Genomic DNA, 13,189 nt, shown 5'->3' with positions numbered 1-13,189 from the left:
TGAGAACAGCCTAGCTCCATCCTCCTTTGGAACCCCCCTTCAGGTAGTTGAAGGCTGCTATCAAATCCCCCTCACTCTTCTCTTCTGCAGACTAAATAAGCCCAGTCCCCTCAGCGTCTCCTCATAATTCATGTGCCCCAGCCGCGTAATCATTTTCGTTGCCCTCTGCTGTACTCTCCAATTTGTCCACATCCTTTCTGTAGTGGGGGACCCAAAATGGGACGCAGTACTCCAGATGTGCGCCCCCCCTTGTCAAATAGAGGGGAATAATCACTTCCCTCAATCTGCTGGCAATGCTCCTATAATGCAGCCCAATATGCTGTTAAATTCCTTAAACTTCAGTAACGTACTGAATATTTCCCTATATGCAGAGTAATAGGAATGTATTACTGAAGTTAAGAATTTTCACAATTTTTCCTTTTTCAAGTCATTTCTAATGCATTCTAGGTCATATTTTAGTGGTCTAACATAGCTTCAGCCTTACTGAACTTGTATTAATAAAGCAGTAAGATTTTCGTTTTGAAGCTGTGGTACTTGCCAAAAGTTGTTAAGTGCTGAACTTCAGAGAAAAATGCATCCTCTTCTAGCCTAGATGCCGTGTTCAAGAGCAGACTAGATTTTGTGTTCCTTTTTTAATTCTTAGCATTACCGTTGTCAGTTAAATGAACTATTTGTCATGTGGAGTGGGAATTGCTAAGCCATCTTCCCTAATAACTCTCAACTCACCATGTTTATTCCTCCCTAGCACTTCAGAGCACTCTCTGGGTGGCTTCCCTACCCGGCAGTGGTGTGTCATATTGAGGCCTCTAGCTATAGGGCAAACAGGTGAAGAGTGGGTCCCCCTTTATGGTGGACAGGGTAGTCATTCAGGGAATGTGTGCCTTTTGTATCTTGAGGTTGTCTGGTCTACTTTGGCTGATATGAAAGGGAAGCCTGTTTTCCTTCCCTTTCATGATGTTGGTTGAAGCAGAGCTCCAGACTCCTCCCTGGTACTGGCTCTTTAAACTCCATGTTGAAGTTAAGGGTATGTCTATACAGCAACGTAAGCCATGGGTTAGTGGAACTAGAGTCAGCTGACCCATGTCAGCAGGGGTGAAAGTAACTTAAAGGACTTACTGTACTCCAGAGTCCTTAGGAGGGGGCATGGCCTCTACCGGAAGAGGCAGAGGCTTTAAATCCCCAGGCACTTTAAATCAGGATTTAAATGGGCTAGGGCTGTGGTAGCAGCAGCTGGGAGCCCTGGGGGTGATTTAAAGGGCTCCAGCTGTTGCTACCACAGCAGAGCCCCAGCCACTTTAAATCACCATTGGAGGGGGCCCCAGTCTCTGGTGGAGCTTTAAAGGTCCTGGGGCTCTGCTACCCCAGAGTTCCAGCAGCGGGGCTCTGGTGGTGATTTAAAGGGCCCCAGAGGGTTGAGGCAGTGGGAGCTCTGAGCCCTTTAAATCGCCACCCGAGCTGTACTGTCAGAGCCCCGGGATAGCAGCAGCAGCCAGGGGCTCGGGCGGTGATTTAAAGGGCCCAGGGCTCCAGCTGCCGATACCACCCTGGACCCTTTAAATCGTCCCCAGAGCCCTGCTGCTGGAGCCCTGCAACACCCCCCTACACCCTAGTATGGCACCTGAGGTGGCCGCCTCAGTTTGCCTCATGGTAAGGCCAGCCCTGTACCTTTGCATGGAAATGAGTTACAAACTTTTTTTTAAAGTGAAAATCAGGATTCTCCTTCACAGGTCCAGGGGTCAGATCTGTTGTCTTAATTGCTCATTGTGAACTTCTACCTGGTCATCTGTGAAAATAAGATACTTGATGTTCTTAAATCCTATGTTCTCTTTAGGTTAATGCATTGGACAATCTTGGTCAGACTTCTCTGCATAGAGCTGCACATTCTGGCCATCTGCAAACATGCAGATTGTTGTTAAGCTCTGGATGTGATCCCTCAATTGTGTCACTGCAGGGTTTTACAGCTTTACAAATGGGGTCGGAAAATGTGCAACAATTACTACAAGGTACTATGTTTGTTTTAGGAAATAAGTCCATTTAAAAAATGGTGTCATATTTTGTTTCATTTGCTGTATCATCAGCCATTAAGGAATAGCACTGAGCTCAAGCAAAAACATATTTTATATGTTTGTGTCATCTGCTAACTGCTTCTCAGTGTATTTAGTAGACCTGACACTTCCAATCAGTTTGGAGAAACACTGAAAAGAAATCTCTTAGGCTAAGAGTGAGGATCAGTATTAGCTATTTTTGTTTTACCTTTGTGACCAGAGGTAAGAGAGTATATACATAGCTTGGAGATTTTTTTCAGTGAAAAAAAGCCATGAATAATAAATGTATAAGCTAAACATATATAAGCTTTTTAGGGATAATTGAAATTCAAAGACTGAATAGGGAAGTTTGACTGGTTCTGTAATATTCCAAAGTTGAGGACAATGCAAGGGGCAAGTTAACACAATTTTGGAAACCTGTGAATTCAAAGGTATAACCACAAGTTAAATTTTGGGGATTATATGAAAAGACATACATCGACTAGAATGTCCCGACTTACTTAAGAGCAGCCCTTGAAGTATTATAGAGTAGTCTGATCTTAAATGTTCCCTTAAATAAACTCTAAAAATGAAAAAGTGCTGGGGAAGACTTGAGAAACAGCATCTTTCCCCCAGGAGACCAAATGCCAAGTCTCCATGACACACTTTCCTTTCTTTATAACCCTATTTTCTTTTGTAGAAGGCATCCCATTAGGTAATTCAGATGCAGATCGACAGTTGCTGGAAGCTGCAAAGGCAGGAGATGTGGATACTGTAAAAGTAAGACTGTGCAGTTTTAATATTTACTAGCATGCATATTTTGTCAAACTATATTTACATTGCTTAAAAAGAGGGAGAGCCTTTCTCAGTCTGAGTGCTGTAGACTCATGATCCTTGTCCTGATTCCCCTCATACTGTGCAAAAATCCGCTGGTCAGATTTAAAGAGTAATATTGACCATTTTTCTGGAGTCCTATTCAGTTCTTCATTGAAAAGAAATAGTTCTGACAATAGTTACAGATTTAAAGAGAGGGAAACAGGTGATTCTCTTCGCTCTGTCAGAGATATAGGATCTCTGAAAAGTAAAGCCTTTATGTAAAAACTCATTGACAAATTAAATGCCATGTACAGATTATAATGAGTTTTATTAAATCTTCTGGTTTTGGGAAATAGAAGTAATTTTTCAAATCAGATATGCAGAACAGTATTTTCTGACCAGTGTCTACATGTTTGTTTTTTGTTATATGTATAGTAATGTATATTTTGTCTGTTTCGCAGAAGTTATGTACAATTCAGAGTGTGAACTGCAGAGATATTGAAGGGCGTCAGTCCACACCACTTCACTTTGCAGCAGGATATAACAGGGTGTCTGTGGTTGAGTATCTTCTTCAGCATGGTGCTGATGTTCATGCAAAAGATAAAGGGTGAGTACTCTTCCCAGTACTTATTATACAAGTACTTGAAAGATGTTATCTGTGTTTTGTGGTAGTTATGAGTCCTTGAATTTTACTGACTGATTTGTGTTCCGTCTTACTTCAGATACTTTATATTTCTTTGGAAAATCCTTCCTGTATAACGCTATAAGAAATTCTCACTCACTCTAGTGTGGACTTTAAAATATACCCACCATATAGTCTACAGGACCTGAATCATGTACTTTAGGCCAGTCAAAACACACAAGTGAGAAATAGTGATGTGTGTGTATATATAGTACAGAATATGCATTTTAAACATCAGCATAAGTATCACACTATAGTAAAGCTTTAGTAAAGAACAGAATTATCAGACATGTAGATGAACACGATTTGTTTGGGAAGACTCAGCATGGTTTTTGTAAAGGGAAATCATGCCTTACCAATCTACTAGAGTTCTTTGAGGGGGGTCAACAGGCATGTGGACAGGCGTGAGCCAGTGACTTACATTTTCAGAAAGCCTTTGGCACGGCCCTCACCTAAGCCTCTTAAGCAAAATAAACTGTTATGGAATAAAAGAGAAGGTCCTCTCCTGGGTCAGTGACTGTTTAAAAGATAGGAAACAAAGGGTAGGACTAAATGGTCAGTTTTCAGAATGGAGAGAGGTAAATAGTGGCATCCCCCAGGGATCAGTACTGGGACCAGTACCGTTCAAGATATTCATAAATGATCTGGGAAAAGGGGTAAACAGGGAGGTGACAAAATTTGCAGATGACACAAAACTGCTCAAGATAGTTAAGTCTCAGGCAGACTGAAAAGACTTACAAAGTGATCTCACAATATTGGGTGACTGGGCAATAAAATGGCAGATGAAATTCAGTGTTGATGCAAAGTAATGCATGTTGGAAAACATCATCCCAACTATACATATAAAATGATGGGGTTTAAATTAGTTGTTACCGCTCAAGAAACATCTTGGAGTCATTGTGGATAGTTGTCTGAAAACATCCACTCTATGTGCGATGGCAGTCAGAAAAGCTATCCCTTTCCTAATGATTCCCAGCATTGTTAGATAATAAGACAGAAAATATCATATTGCCTCTATATAAATCCATGGTACACCCACATCTTGAATACTGCATGCTGATCTGGTCGTCCCATCTAAAAAAAAAAACTGGAATCGGAAATGTGCAGAAAAGGGCAACAAAAATTACTAGGGATATGGAACAGCTTCCATATGAGACAGAATAATAATATGGGGACTTTTCAGCTTGGAAAAGGGATGACGGGGGGATGATATGATAGAGGTCTATAAAATCATGACTGGTGTGGAGAAAATAAATAAGGAAGTGTTATTTACTCTTCTCGTAACACATGAACTAGGGGTCGGCAAATGAAATTAATAGGCAGCAGGTTTAAAACAAACAAAAGGAAGTATTTCTTTACACAACACACACACCAACCTGTGGAACTCTTTGCCAGAGGATATTGTGAAGGCCAAGACTATAGCAAGATTCAAAAAAAAACTAGAAAGTTCATGGAGGATAGGTACATCAATGTCTATTAGCCAGGATGGGCAGGGATGCAAAACCACGCTCTGAAGTGTCCCTATGCTCTGTTTGACAGAAGCTGGGAATGGGCAACAGGGGATGGATCACTTGATGATTATCTGTTCCAAGGGTAGGCAACCTATGGCACATGTGCCGAAGGTGACACACGAGCTGATTTTCAGTGGCACTCACTGCCTGGATCCTGGCCACTGGGGGAGGGGGCCTCTGCATTTTAATTTAATTTTAAATGAAGCTTCTTAAACATTTTAAAAGCCTTATTTACTTTACATACAACAATAGTTTAGTTATATATTATAGACTTCTAGAAATAGACCTTCTAAAAATGTTAAAATGTATTACTGGCACGCGAAACCTTAAATTAGAGTGAATAAATTAAGACTCAGCACACCACTTCTGAAAGGTTGCTGATCCCTGATCTGTTCTGTTCTGTTCCCTCTGAAGCACCTTGCATTGGCCACTGTCGGAAGACAGGATACTGAGTTGGATGGACTGTTGGTCTGACGTAGTATGGCCGCCTTTATGTTCATCTGTTCAGTTATGCTCATTGATAAAATTAAGGCCACTTTAGTTGACAAAGAAGTAACGAGCATTTTTTAGCATTGGATTATTAAAGATTTAAAGCCATTGAAAGGCAAACATGCATTCACAAGGGATACCTGCACACAATGGCAAAATTAAATATTAGTCTTACAGCATCTCTAAATATATAGGTAACTACCTATTTTTCATATTTTAATGGCTTGATTTCTCTTCAAAGGTTTAAAAAAAATGATTGTTTTTAGACAAGTTGTAGAATATTCATGGTGTAATAAAGTTAGATCTGTTTTTGACAGAATGATGTAACCCTAAAATGTAGCATGTATTCAGAGAAGCTTGCTTAATCTTGTTTTCAGAGGTCTCGTCCCTTTGCACAATGCTTGTTCCTATGGTCACTATGAAGTAGCAGAACTGCTTGTTAAACATGGTGCAGTTGTAAATGTAGCTGATTTGTGGAAGTTCACTCCCTTACATGAAGCTGCAGCAAAAGGAAAATATGAGATCTGCAGACTTCTATTACAGGTACTCTACAGATTGATAGAGAGGAGGTTAATTGTTGGAAATAAGTATGTCATGTTTAATCCGAAGTACGGGGCAGGGCTTCTGTAAGAAATTGGATTTTATTCAGATCAGGTTTCCAGTCAATAGTTGTTAAACAGCTGAATTTTTAAATTAAGAAATAAATTTTAAGGGTACACTATCCTTCCTCTCGCAATGTGTGGACTCTTATTCTTTTGGATACATGATAGCTTTTCTCTACACAAGTGGAATGTGAATGGAAATAAATTACCAATGGGGTATATAAGCTATCTAAGAGTTAGAAATACTTATTCTGATTATTTCCATTTTTGACAATTGCTAACGTGAGATGAGTTCTTAATTTCTTCTGGGCTTTTTATATGCTGCAGCATGGTGCTGACTCCACAAAGAAGAACAGAGATGGAAATACTGCCTTGGATCTTGTTAAAGATGGTGATACTGATATTCAAGACCTACTTAGAGGAGATGCAGCTTTGCTAGATGCTGCCAAGAAGGGTTGTTTGGCCCGAGTAAAGAAGCTTTGTTCACCGGACAATGTAAATTGTCGTGACACACAAGGAAGACATTCAACACCACTACATTTAGCAGGTTAGCGCTATTAAATACTAAACGATTAGCCCTAGTCCATACTTAAGTCAACATACGGCAGCCTAGGTCACCCTAATTATATCAGTGTACACACTGCAACCTTGCTGCCACCGATGTAAGTGCCCCACTACACCGACATAACTCCACCTCCGTGAGAGGTGATGAGTTTATGTCAGTGTAGTTAGAGTGATGCAGTGTCCATGTTCACTGTAGGTGACTTACATTGACTGTTGGCAATTCCATGGCTCCATGCTGGAGCCACGAAATTAACAGGAAAGCTGCTCACAGCTCGTGCTGTCACCCTGGAGCAGGTGGGGGGGCTCCAGCTAGAGCCCAGCTGACCTCAGGGTCCTGGCTTCCTGCTGGGAGCCTGGCTGCACTGAGCACAGCAGCTGCCCGAGCTCTGGGTGCAGAGCTCCCCAGCTAGGAGCCCGAGGTAACTGCCTGCTCCAAGCGGGGATTGGGGGCAGCCAGGCTCACAGCAGGGAGCTGAGAGCCTTCGGGTGAGGAGAAGCTGGGCTCCTAGACTTGCAGCCCCCTCACACTGTCCCTCTTTGGTCGGTGGAAGCGCTACTGGTGAGGTGTAGTGTAGACATGAGCTACCACAATTAATGTGATGGCCATAAATTGACCCAACATAGGTTGACTTAAGTTTTTAGTGTAGGCATGCCCTTAGTTGACTTGGGCTTTGTCTACACTGCCATGTTTTGTTGCCAAAAACTGCCTTTTGGTAACAAAACAGCAAGAGCATACACACTACAATGGGATTTTTGTCGTGAAAAATGCCCAGTTTTGGCGACAAAAAACTTCCACCCACCTGAGAGACTTTTGTCTTTTCCCCTCCGTTTATTGTTGACAAAGAGCCATTGTAGACATTGCTGTTTGTTTTGTTGACAGAACTGGCTTTCGCCAGTATCCCACAATGCCTGCCCTGATTGCTCTGGTCAGTGTTTTGATCTCTGCAGGCATGCGCCCCTCCCCTTTCAAAGCTTCAGGAAATATCTGCGTACTGCTCCATTTGGTGAACAAACGGAGCAAGTAACCGGAATGCTTCTGTTCTGCTGCTGCAGAGGGAGAAGGACAGACTGCTGTGCTGCTTTGCCATTCCTCAACGTGGAGAGCTCACATAGCTACTCATGATGCTGCTCTTGGCAGCTGAGGGGGCGGTGGGAGAATTCGGAGACAATCCCAAGATATGCAGCTATCAGCTCTTCCTTCCCACAACACTGCACTGTGGGATGTATACCCACAGTGCACTGCTCACCCTGTCGATGATGGTGTCCCCAATGTGGATATGATCTGTCGACAGAAGGAGCAAGTGTGAACACCCTTTGGCAATTTTTTGTTTTGTTGACTTTTGGGTGTCGACACAAGTTTTGTCAACTAAACTTGGTAGTGTAGACAAGCCCTTGGTTAGATTCATTAGAAAGGAAATGTACTTCTGTGACAGGATAATCCTGAAAGCCTAGGAGACTCTGAGAGGTGTGAAGTGGCCTATTCCTCTCAGTATGATGATCTCAGCTGAATGAGAACATCTTATGGAGATGAATAAAGTGTAACAATAACTCCGAGATGTATGAGCTGCTCCATTAATGTCCTTGAATGTTCCCATTTCTCCCTTCCCTGACCCCCAGTGTTGGAGAGCCTTTGATATACAGTGTGTTGTTGATGCATGCTTGTGGTATGCCTGTTCTTAGCTTCTCACCCAGATGCTTGCAGGGAGAAGTCTTTGACACCTCCCGCTCCCCCATACTCCCCATCCTGATGAGGTCCGCCAGATCCCAGCTTACATGAGGCAGGTAGAGAGAAATTCTGACACCCAGGAGGGGCTGGCGCCCCGAGATCACATGAAGGGTGGTAGGCAAAGGGACTCGGACACTACCAGAAAGATAAGCCCACCCCCTTATCCCAGCTCACATGAGGGGAGGCCAGACCCCCACGTATGGGCAGTGGTCTCCCCATTTCTGGCACACATGTGCAGGTAAGGAGAGAGACACAGACCTCCAAGGAGAAATAGCCCTTCCAGATTATGGTGCACACATTGGGAAGCAAGAATGTGGGGCTGGCAGGTGCCCTTGCTCCTCTTCCTGTCTCCTTACCATTCATCTCCATGTCCCCCTTCCCAGTGTCCCTACCCTCCTATCTCATGTAACTCCCAACCCTTCACCTGAGTCCCCCAGCCCGTCTCTCCTCCCTGCCACTCATCCCTTTTTATCTCCTTACTCAAAATTCCTCCTCTCCTCATGGCAGCAACATGCCTTGAAACCTTTTCCACATTTCTGCCCTGGGGTGTGACTGGAACTAACACTGTCTGGGTAGGTGTTTTGTATTATTTTCAGTGGAAGTGAGCCTATAGGTTGCCATCAGTTAAGATAGTCACCATTTCTGTACAGCCTATTCATGAAGAAATTTAGGCTGCTCTTTGCAAAGAGAGTGAAATCTAGCTGTCCTCAGTGAAGATGGTGGCTCTCTATTCTGCCAAAGAAGCAAAGGATAGCACTGTGAGGAGCAGGTGAATATGGGAGGGAAGACGGAGAAGACAAGAAGAGCAAGTTGGGAGAAGTACAAGGAAATAGAGGCAGGAAGGAGAATATGAGGAACAGTAAACTGGGGAGATAGGGAGAGCAAATATTAAGGAAGCAGATGGAAGACATGAGACGTAGGTAGCATGGGGGAAGAACGTGAGTGGGACAGGGAAGACCAGGAGGAAGAAGCAGGATAGTGATGGGGAGAAGGACCGAGTGGCAGCTGGATAAGTGGAGTCTTCTCTAAGCAGGCAAAGGAGAGGTTGGCACTTTTGTCCCTTTAAAATTGACCTTTGAATCCGAAATGATCATACCCAATTTAGAGGTGGGTGACTTACATCTAAAGGCACAAAAATCAGTAGGTAAATAAAAATGTAATTTGTTTCTAAATTGTATTATATTTAAGCCAGTCTCATTATTTTTTAATGCTTGTATTTGACAGTATAGTTTCTGTTACCCTCCCTCAAACCCCTACACAGCAATCTCCATTTGTCCTCTTCTTAATGTCACAGCCCCTAGACTCTACAGGATGAGGCAGAACTGGCAGGCAAACTCCTGGCGAGCTGAGCTCCAAGCTTTCTTACTATGCTAGCTTCTGCGTCCTATAAAGATCTCATGGCTTACCTCAGGAGGATCTCCTATGACAAGTTAATTGGCCCAAGACTGGTACAGGCTGCCATTCCAAGGGACAAGGGGGTGAAGAGAAAAGCACGGCTTGTGTGGATTTACATGGAGATGTTACAGCTAATGCTTAAACATTCCCTTTTTTAAAAAAAACTGGGAAGTAAATGTACAAGTTGTATTAGATAATTGTTTGCTATATGCAACACAAAAGCACGGTGTAAAAAAGTATGCTGCTTAACCATCTGTTGGCAAAGGAATAGAAGGTATATTCTGTTAGGTGGTTTAACTTTTCTTTATCTTGCTTTTTTGGGTTAGTGTCAGGTGTGTTATCTGTAGTAACCTGAACTGTTAACCTGATCTTGTCAAATCTAGAGAGTTTTTAGTGAGAGACACCAAATCAGGATTCTCATCTGTAATGAGGAATGTCCTTATTGACAAGTACCCTTCCTGCTTGCCTTGCCTCCCCAATTTCTCCTTAAAACCAGGCACCAGCAAGAGGAGACGACATGTAGTTGATACCCTGTCAGTACAGTGACTTTGCTAATGTGGGGCCAGCAGAACAGATTGCAAGGGGTTGACAGCTCGGTGGGATTCAGTAGAAGAGGTGAAGGAAGGTGGAAAACTTGCTGGAGAACAGAAACAGAGATGGGTGGCATAAAAGTGGGCTGTTTTTATCAGAGGAACGGAAGCAGAATTTTCTTGTCCATCAGAATGAAAATGCTTAACTGAAGTTTCCTATTTAATTGCTCACTCCATTAGAAATATAACTCTTGGTAAATGGAGAATTTAGATTTTCCAAAATCACTGCTGATTTGAAATCCATTAATTTTTATTTTGGAAAATTTAAATACTCAACGCCAAATGTCTAGGTGCAGATATTTAACATCTTTATTTTCAAGTAAAGATGTTGAATCGGAGTATGTGCTTGCTTAAACATTTGAAATATTAAAAAAAAAAAACATATAGCACTGGAGTTCTCTTTGCAAATTGATTGTGACATTTATTGTGGAATTGAATACACGGGATTAATTTGTTCCATAGCTGTAGTAAATGGTTTCACACAGCATAGCACAGTTTGGCTATTTATTTGCAGACTTTTTTCTCTCCAATGTGATTTTAAAATAATTTTTTTAATTTAATCATAAGTAGTATTCTGGTGACAGTTTTTCTCTTCCTTCCTTAACTGACTGTTAGCTGGTTACAACAATTTGGAGGTTGCAGAGTACCTGTTACAGCATGGAGCTGATGTGAATGCACAGGATAAAGGAGGATTGATTCCTCTACATAATGCTGCATCTTATGGGGTAAGAATCTCTAACTTACTATCTTTTGGAACAGATTGAAACTTCTGTAAAAAGTTGTGCTATGATGCTTTTATTGGCATTAATTGTGTAGCCTGACAATCTCTAAAAAGCTTTTGTCATTGTGTTATAATATCACCATATTTGGAATTACTTAAATTATAACTGCAAATCAAATTCAGCTGACTATTGCAGAAGTGAAGATTTTAAATTTGTAAAATCACTGTTGGGAATTATGTTGAGAAATGTCATTCAAAAACTATCGTAAAAACAAGCAGCCTAAAAGATGTCCTGTAAAACTGGTTTTCACGTGCGCATACTAGGAGAATTTCACTAGTAAAGATTTCACTTACGGTTCTGTGGGTGATCTTCTGAGATTTCAGACATCTGTGAACCCAGAGCAGAAATAAGCTCTCCTTAAATTCAAAGGAGTTTGTATTTGGGATTCTGGTTCGGTCTATTTCTGTTTTACAGAAGAAAATGACTTAATTATACACAGGTGCATTATAGTTCAGAATAGTCTCTTCTGTTTTGTTAGTGTTTTATTTTTGATCTATTCTAGGAAAATCCAGAATGAAGTTACAAAAAGGGTTGGTTGATATACCGAAACTCTCAGAATTATTAAACTACCATCTTGGAATGTAACAGGATATTTTATTTTCCAGCACGTAGATGTAGCAGCTTTACTTATAAAGTATCATGCGTGTGTGAATGCTACGGACAAATGGGCTTTCACACCTTTGCATGAAGCAGCCCAGAAAGGAAGGACACAGCTTTGTGCCTTGTTATTGGCACATGGAGCTGATCCTACTCTGAAAAACCAGGAAGGACAAACACCATTAGACCTGGTCACCGTAAGTGATGGGATCTTTTGAGAAATTTGTGCTTAGCTGCAGCTAGTGGTTGCTCGCCTGGTTTATATAAGATGCTCTTAGACACTTTTTTATTCAAAGTACAAATTTGGAGTTAGTGCACAATTTATAAACTCTGGTTTCTTGGGTGTTTATGCATGTTTGGTTATGCAAGCCAGTACACCCGGATACGTCTTTTCTCTGTTCTCTTGCACAAGATTGCTGCAAAGTATTTCTGACTGCCTGATGGAGAAAGAAAACAAACATTGATTTCTTCCAGAATTGACATTTATCTATTTTTAATTTTACTTTGGGTACTTGATCTACCTGTTTTACTGGCTAATATATTTGACCTCAAAAAACTGCGTTAGAGGTGAAATTTAGTCTAACTTTATTAAACCTTCTAATTTTATACAACTTAATCAGGCTGTTTTAAGGTTTTGTTTTAGAGTATTATAATACAATCAAAAGCTTCACATTTTCAGAGTAATGCTGAATGGATCCTCTTGCTTCATTGGGATTTCTTGTTTCTAAAGTAAATTAGTAATGAGTTTTGTTTGACCTTGTGTTTATCTGGAAAAATGTTACAAATATCAAAACATTCATATATTGCACTTTTAATTTAGAACATGTTTTTTTAAAAAACATTGTTTAAGTTATGTTTTGTTTAAATTTTGTTTAAATGAAAGATTGCTTTTTAATTGGTTGAAATGTTTGCATTATACTTACATATTTGTTCGCTATGGCTTTGGGCTTAATTTTCTCAAGTATTTAATTACCTTTATTCCAGAAAATAACTTTGCATGGAAGGCTTCCTCCATTTTAATAAACTGTCTTTTGATGTTTAGGCAGATGATGTTAATGCGCTGTTGACAGCTGCTATGCCTCCTTCTGCCTTGCCATCTTGTTATAAACCTCAGGTTATAAATGTATCTCAAACCACGGGACCTACAGCTGATTCCCTGTCTTCCGTTCCATCCAGCCCATCCAATCTGTCTGCTGCCAGTAGCCTTGACAACTTATCTGGTAGCTTTTCTGAACTCCCTTCAGTTGTTGGTACAAATGGTGCAGAGGGAGCAACTGTTTTAGAGAAAAAGGAAGGTGAGGCATATTTTTGTTCTCATTGTAGATATGAAGTAATGACTCTTGAGCAGTTTATATAAATAAAGTTAAATAAAGCATGATTTTGTTGAAAAATAATTTTCTTTTTCAGTATT

At 41.1% G+C, this 13,189-nt stretch overlaps 1 protein-coding gene across 4 annotated transcripts in view; it reads left to right on the top strand.

Moving 5' to 3' along the window:
* TNKS2 (tankyrase 2) overlaps window positions 1-13,189 on the top strand; it is a 58,624-nt gene that overhangs the window by 27,912 nt on the left and 17,523 nt on the right. Inside the window, exons 12-19 of one of the 4 annotated variants that reach the window (XM_030568439.1) lie at window positions 1,832-2,003; window positions 2,707-2,804; window positions 3,305-3,447; window positions 5,900-6,065; window positions 6,452-6,671; window positions 11,015-11,124; window positions 11,787-11,975; window positions 12,821-13,073. In XM_030568439.1, coding sequence (XP_030424299.1) covers window positions 1,832-2,003; window positions 2,707-2,804; window positions 3,305-3,447; window positions 5,900-6,065; window positions 6,452-6,671; window positions 11,015-11,124; window positions 11,787-11,975; window positions 12,821-13,073 — 1,351 coding nt within the window. Of the gene's footprint in view, window positions 1-1,831; window positions 2,004-2,706; window positions 2,805-3,301; window positions 3,448-5,899; window positions 6,066-6,451; window positions 6,672-11,014; window positions 11,125-11,786; window positions 11,976-12,820; window positions 13,074-13,189 lie in introns of all 4 variants that reach the window. The other 3 variants (XM_030568438.1, XM_030568440.1, XM_030568441.1) reach the window with 3 other exon arrangements.

This window comes from Gopherus evgoodei, chromosome 7, assembly GCF_007399415.2.
Source record: "Gopherus evgoodei ecotype Sinaloan lineage chromosome 7, rGopEvg1_v1.p, whole genome shotgun sequence".
NCBI lineage: Eukaryota > Metazoa > Chordata > Testudines > Testudinidae > Gopherus > Gopherus evgoodei.
This window is presented reverse-complemented; position numbering and strand designations above follow the sequence as displayed.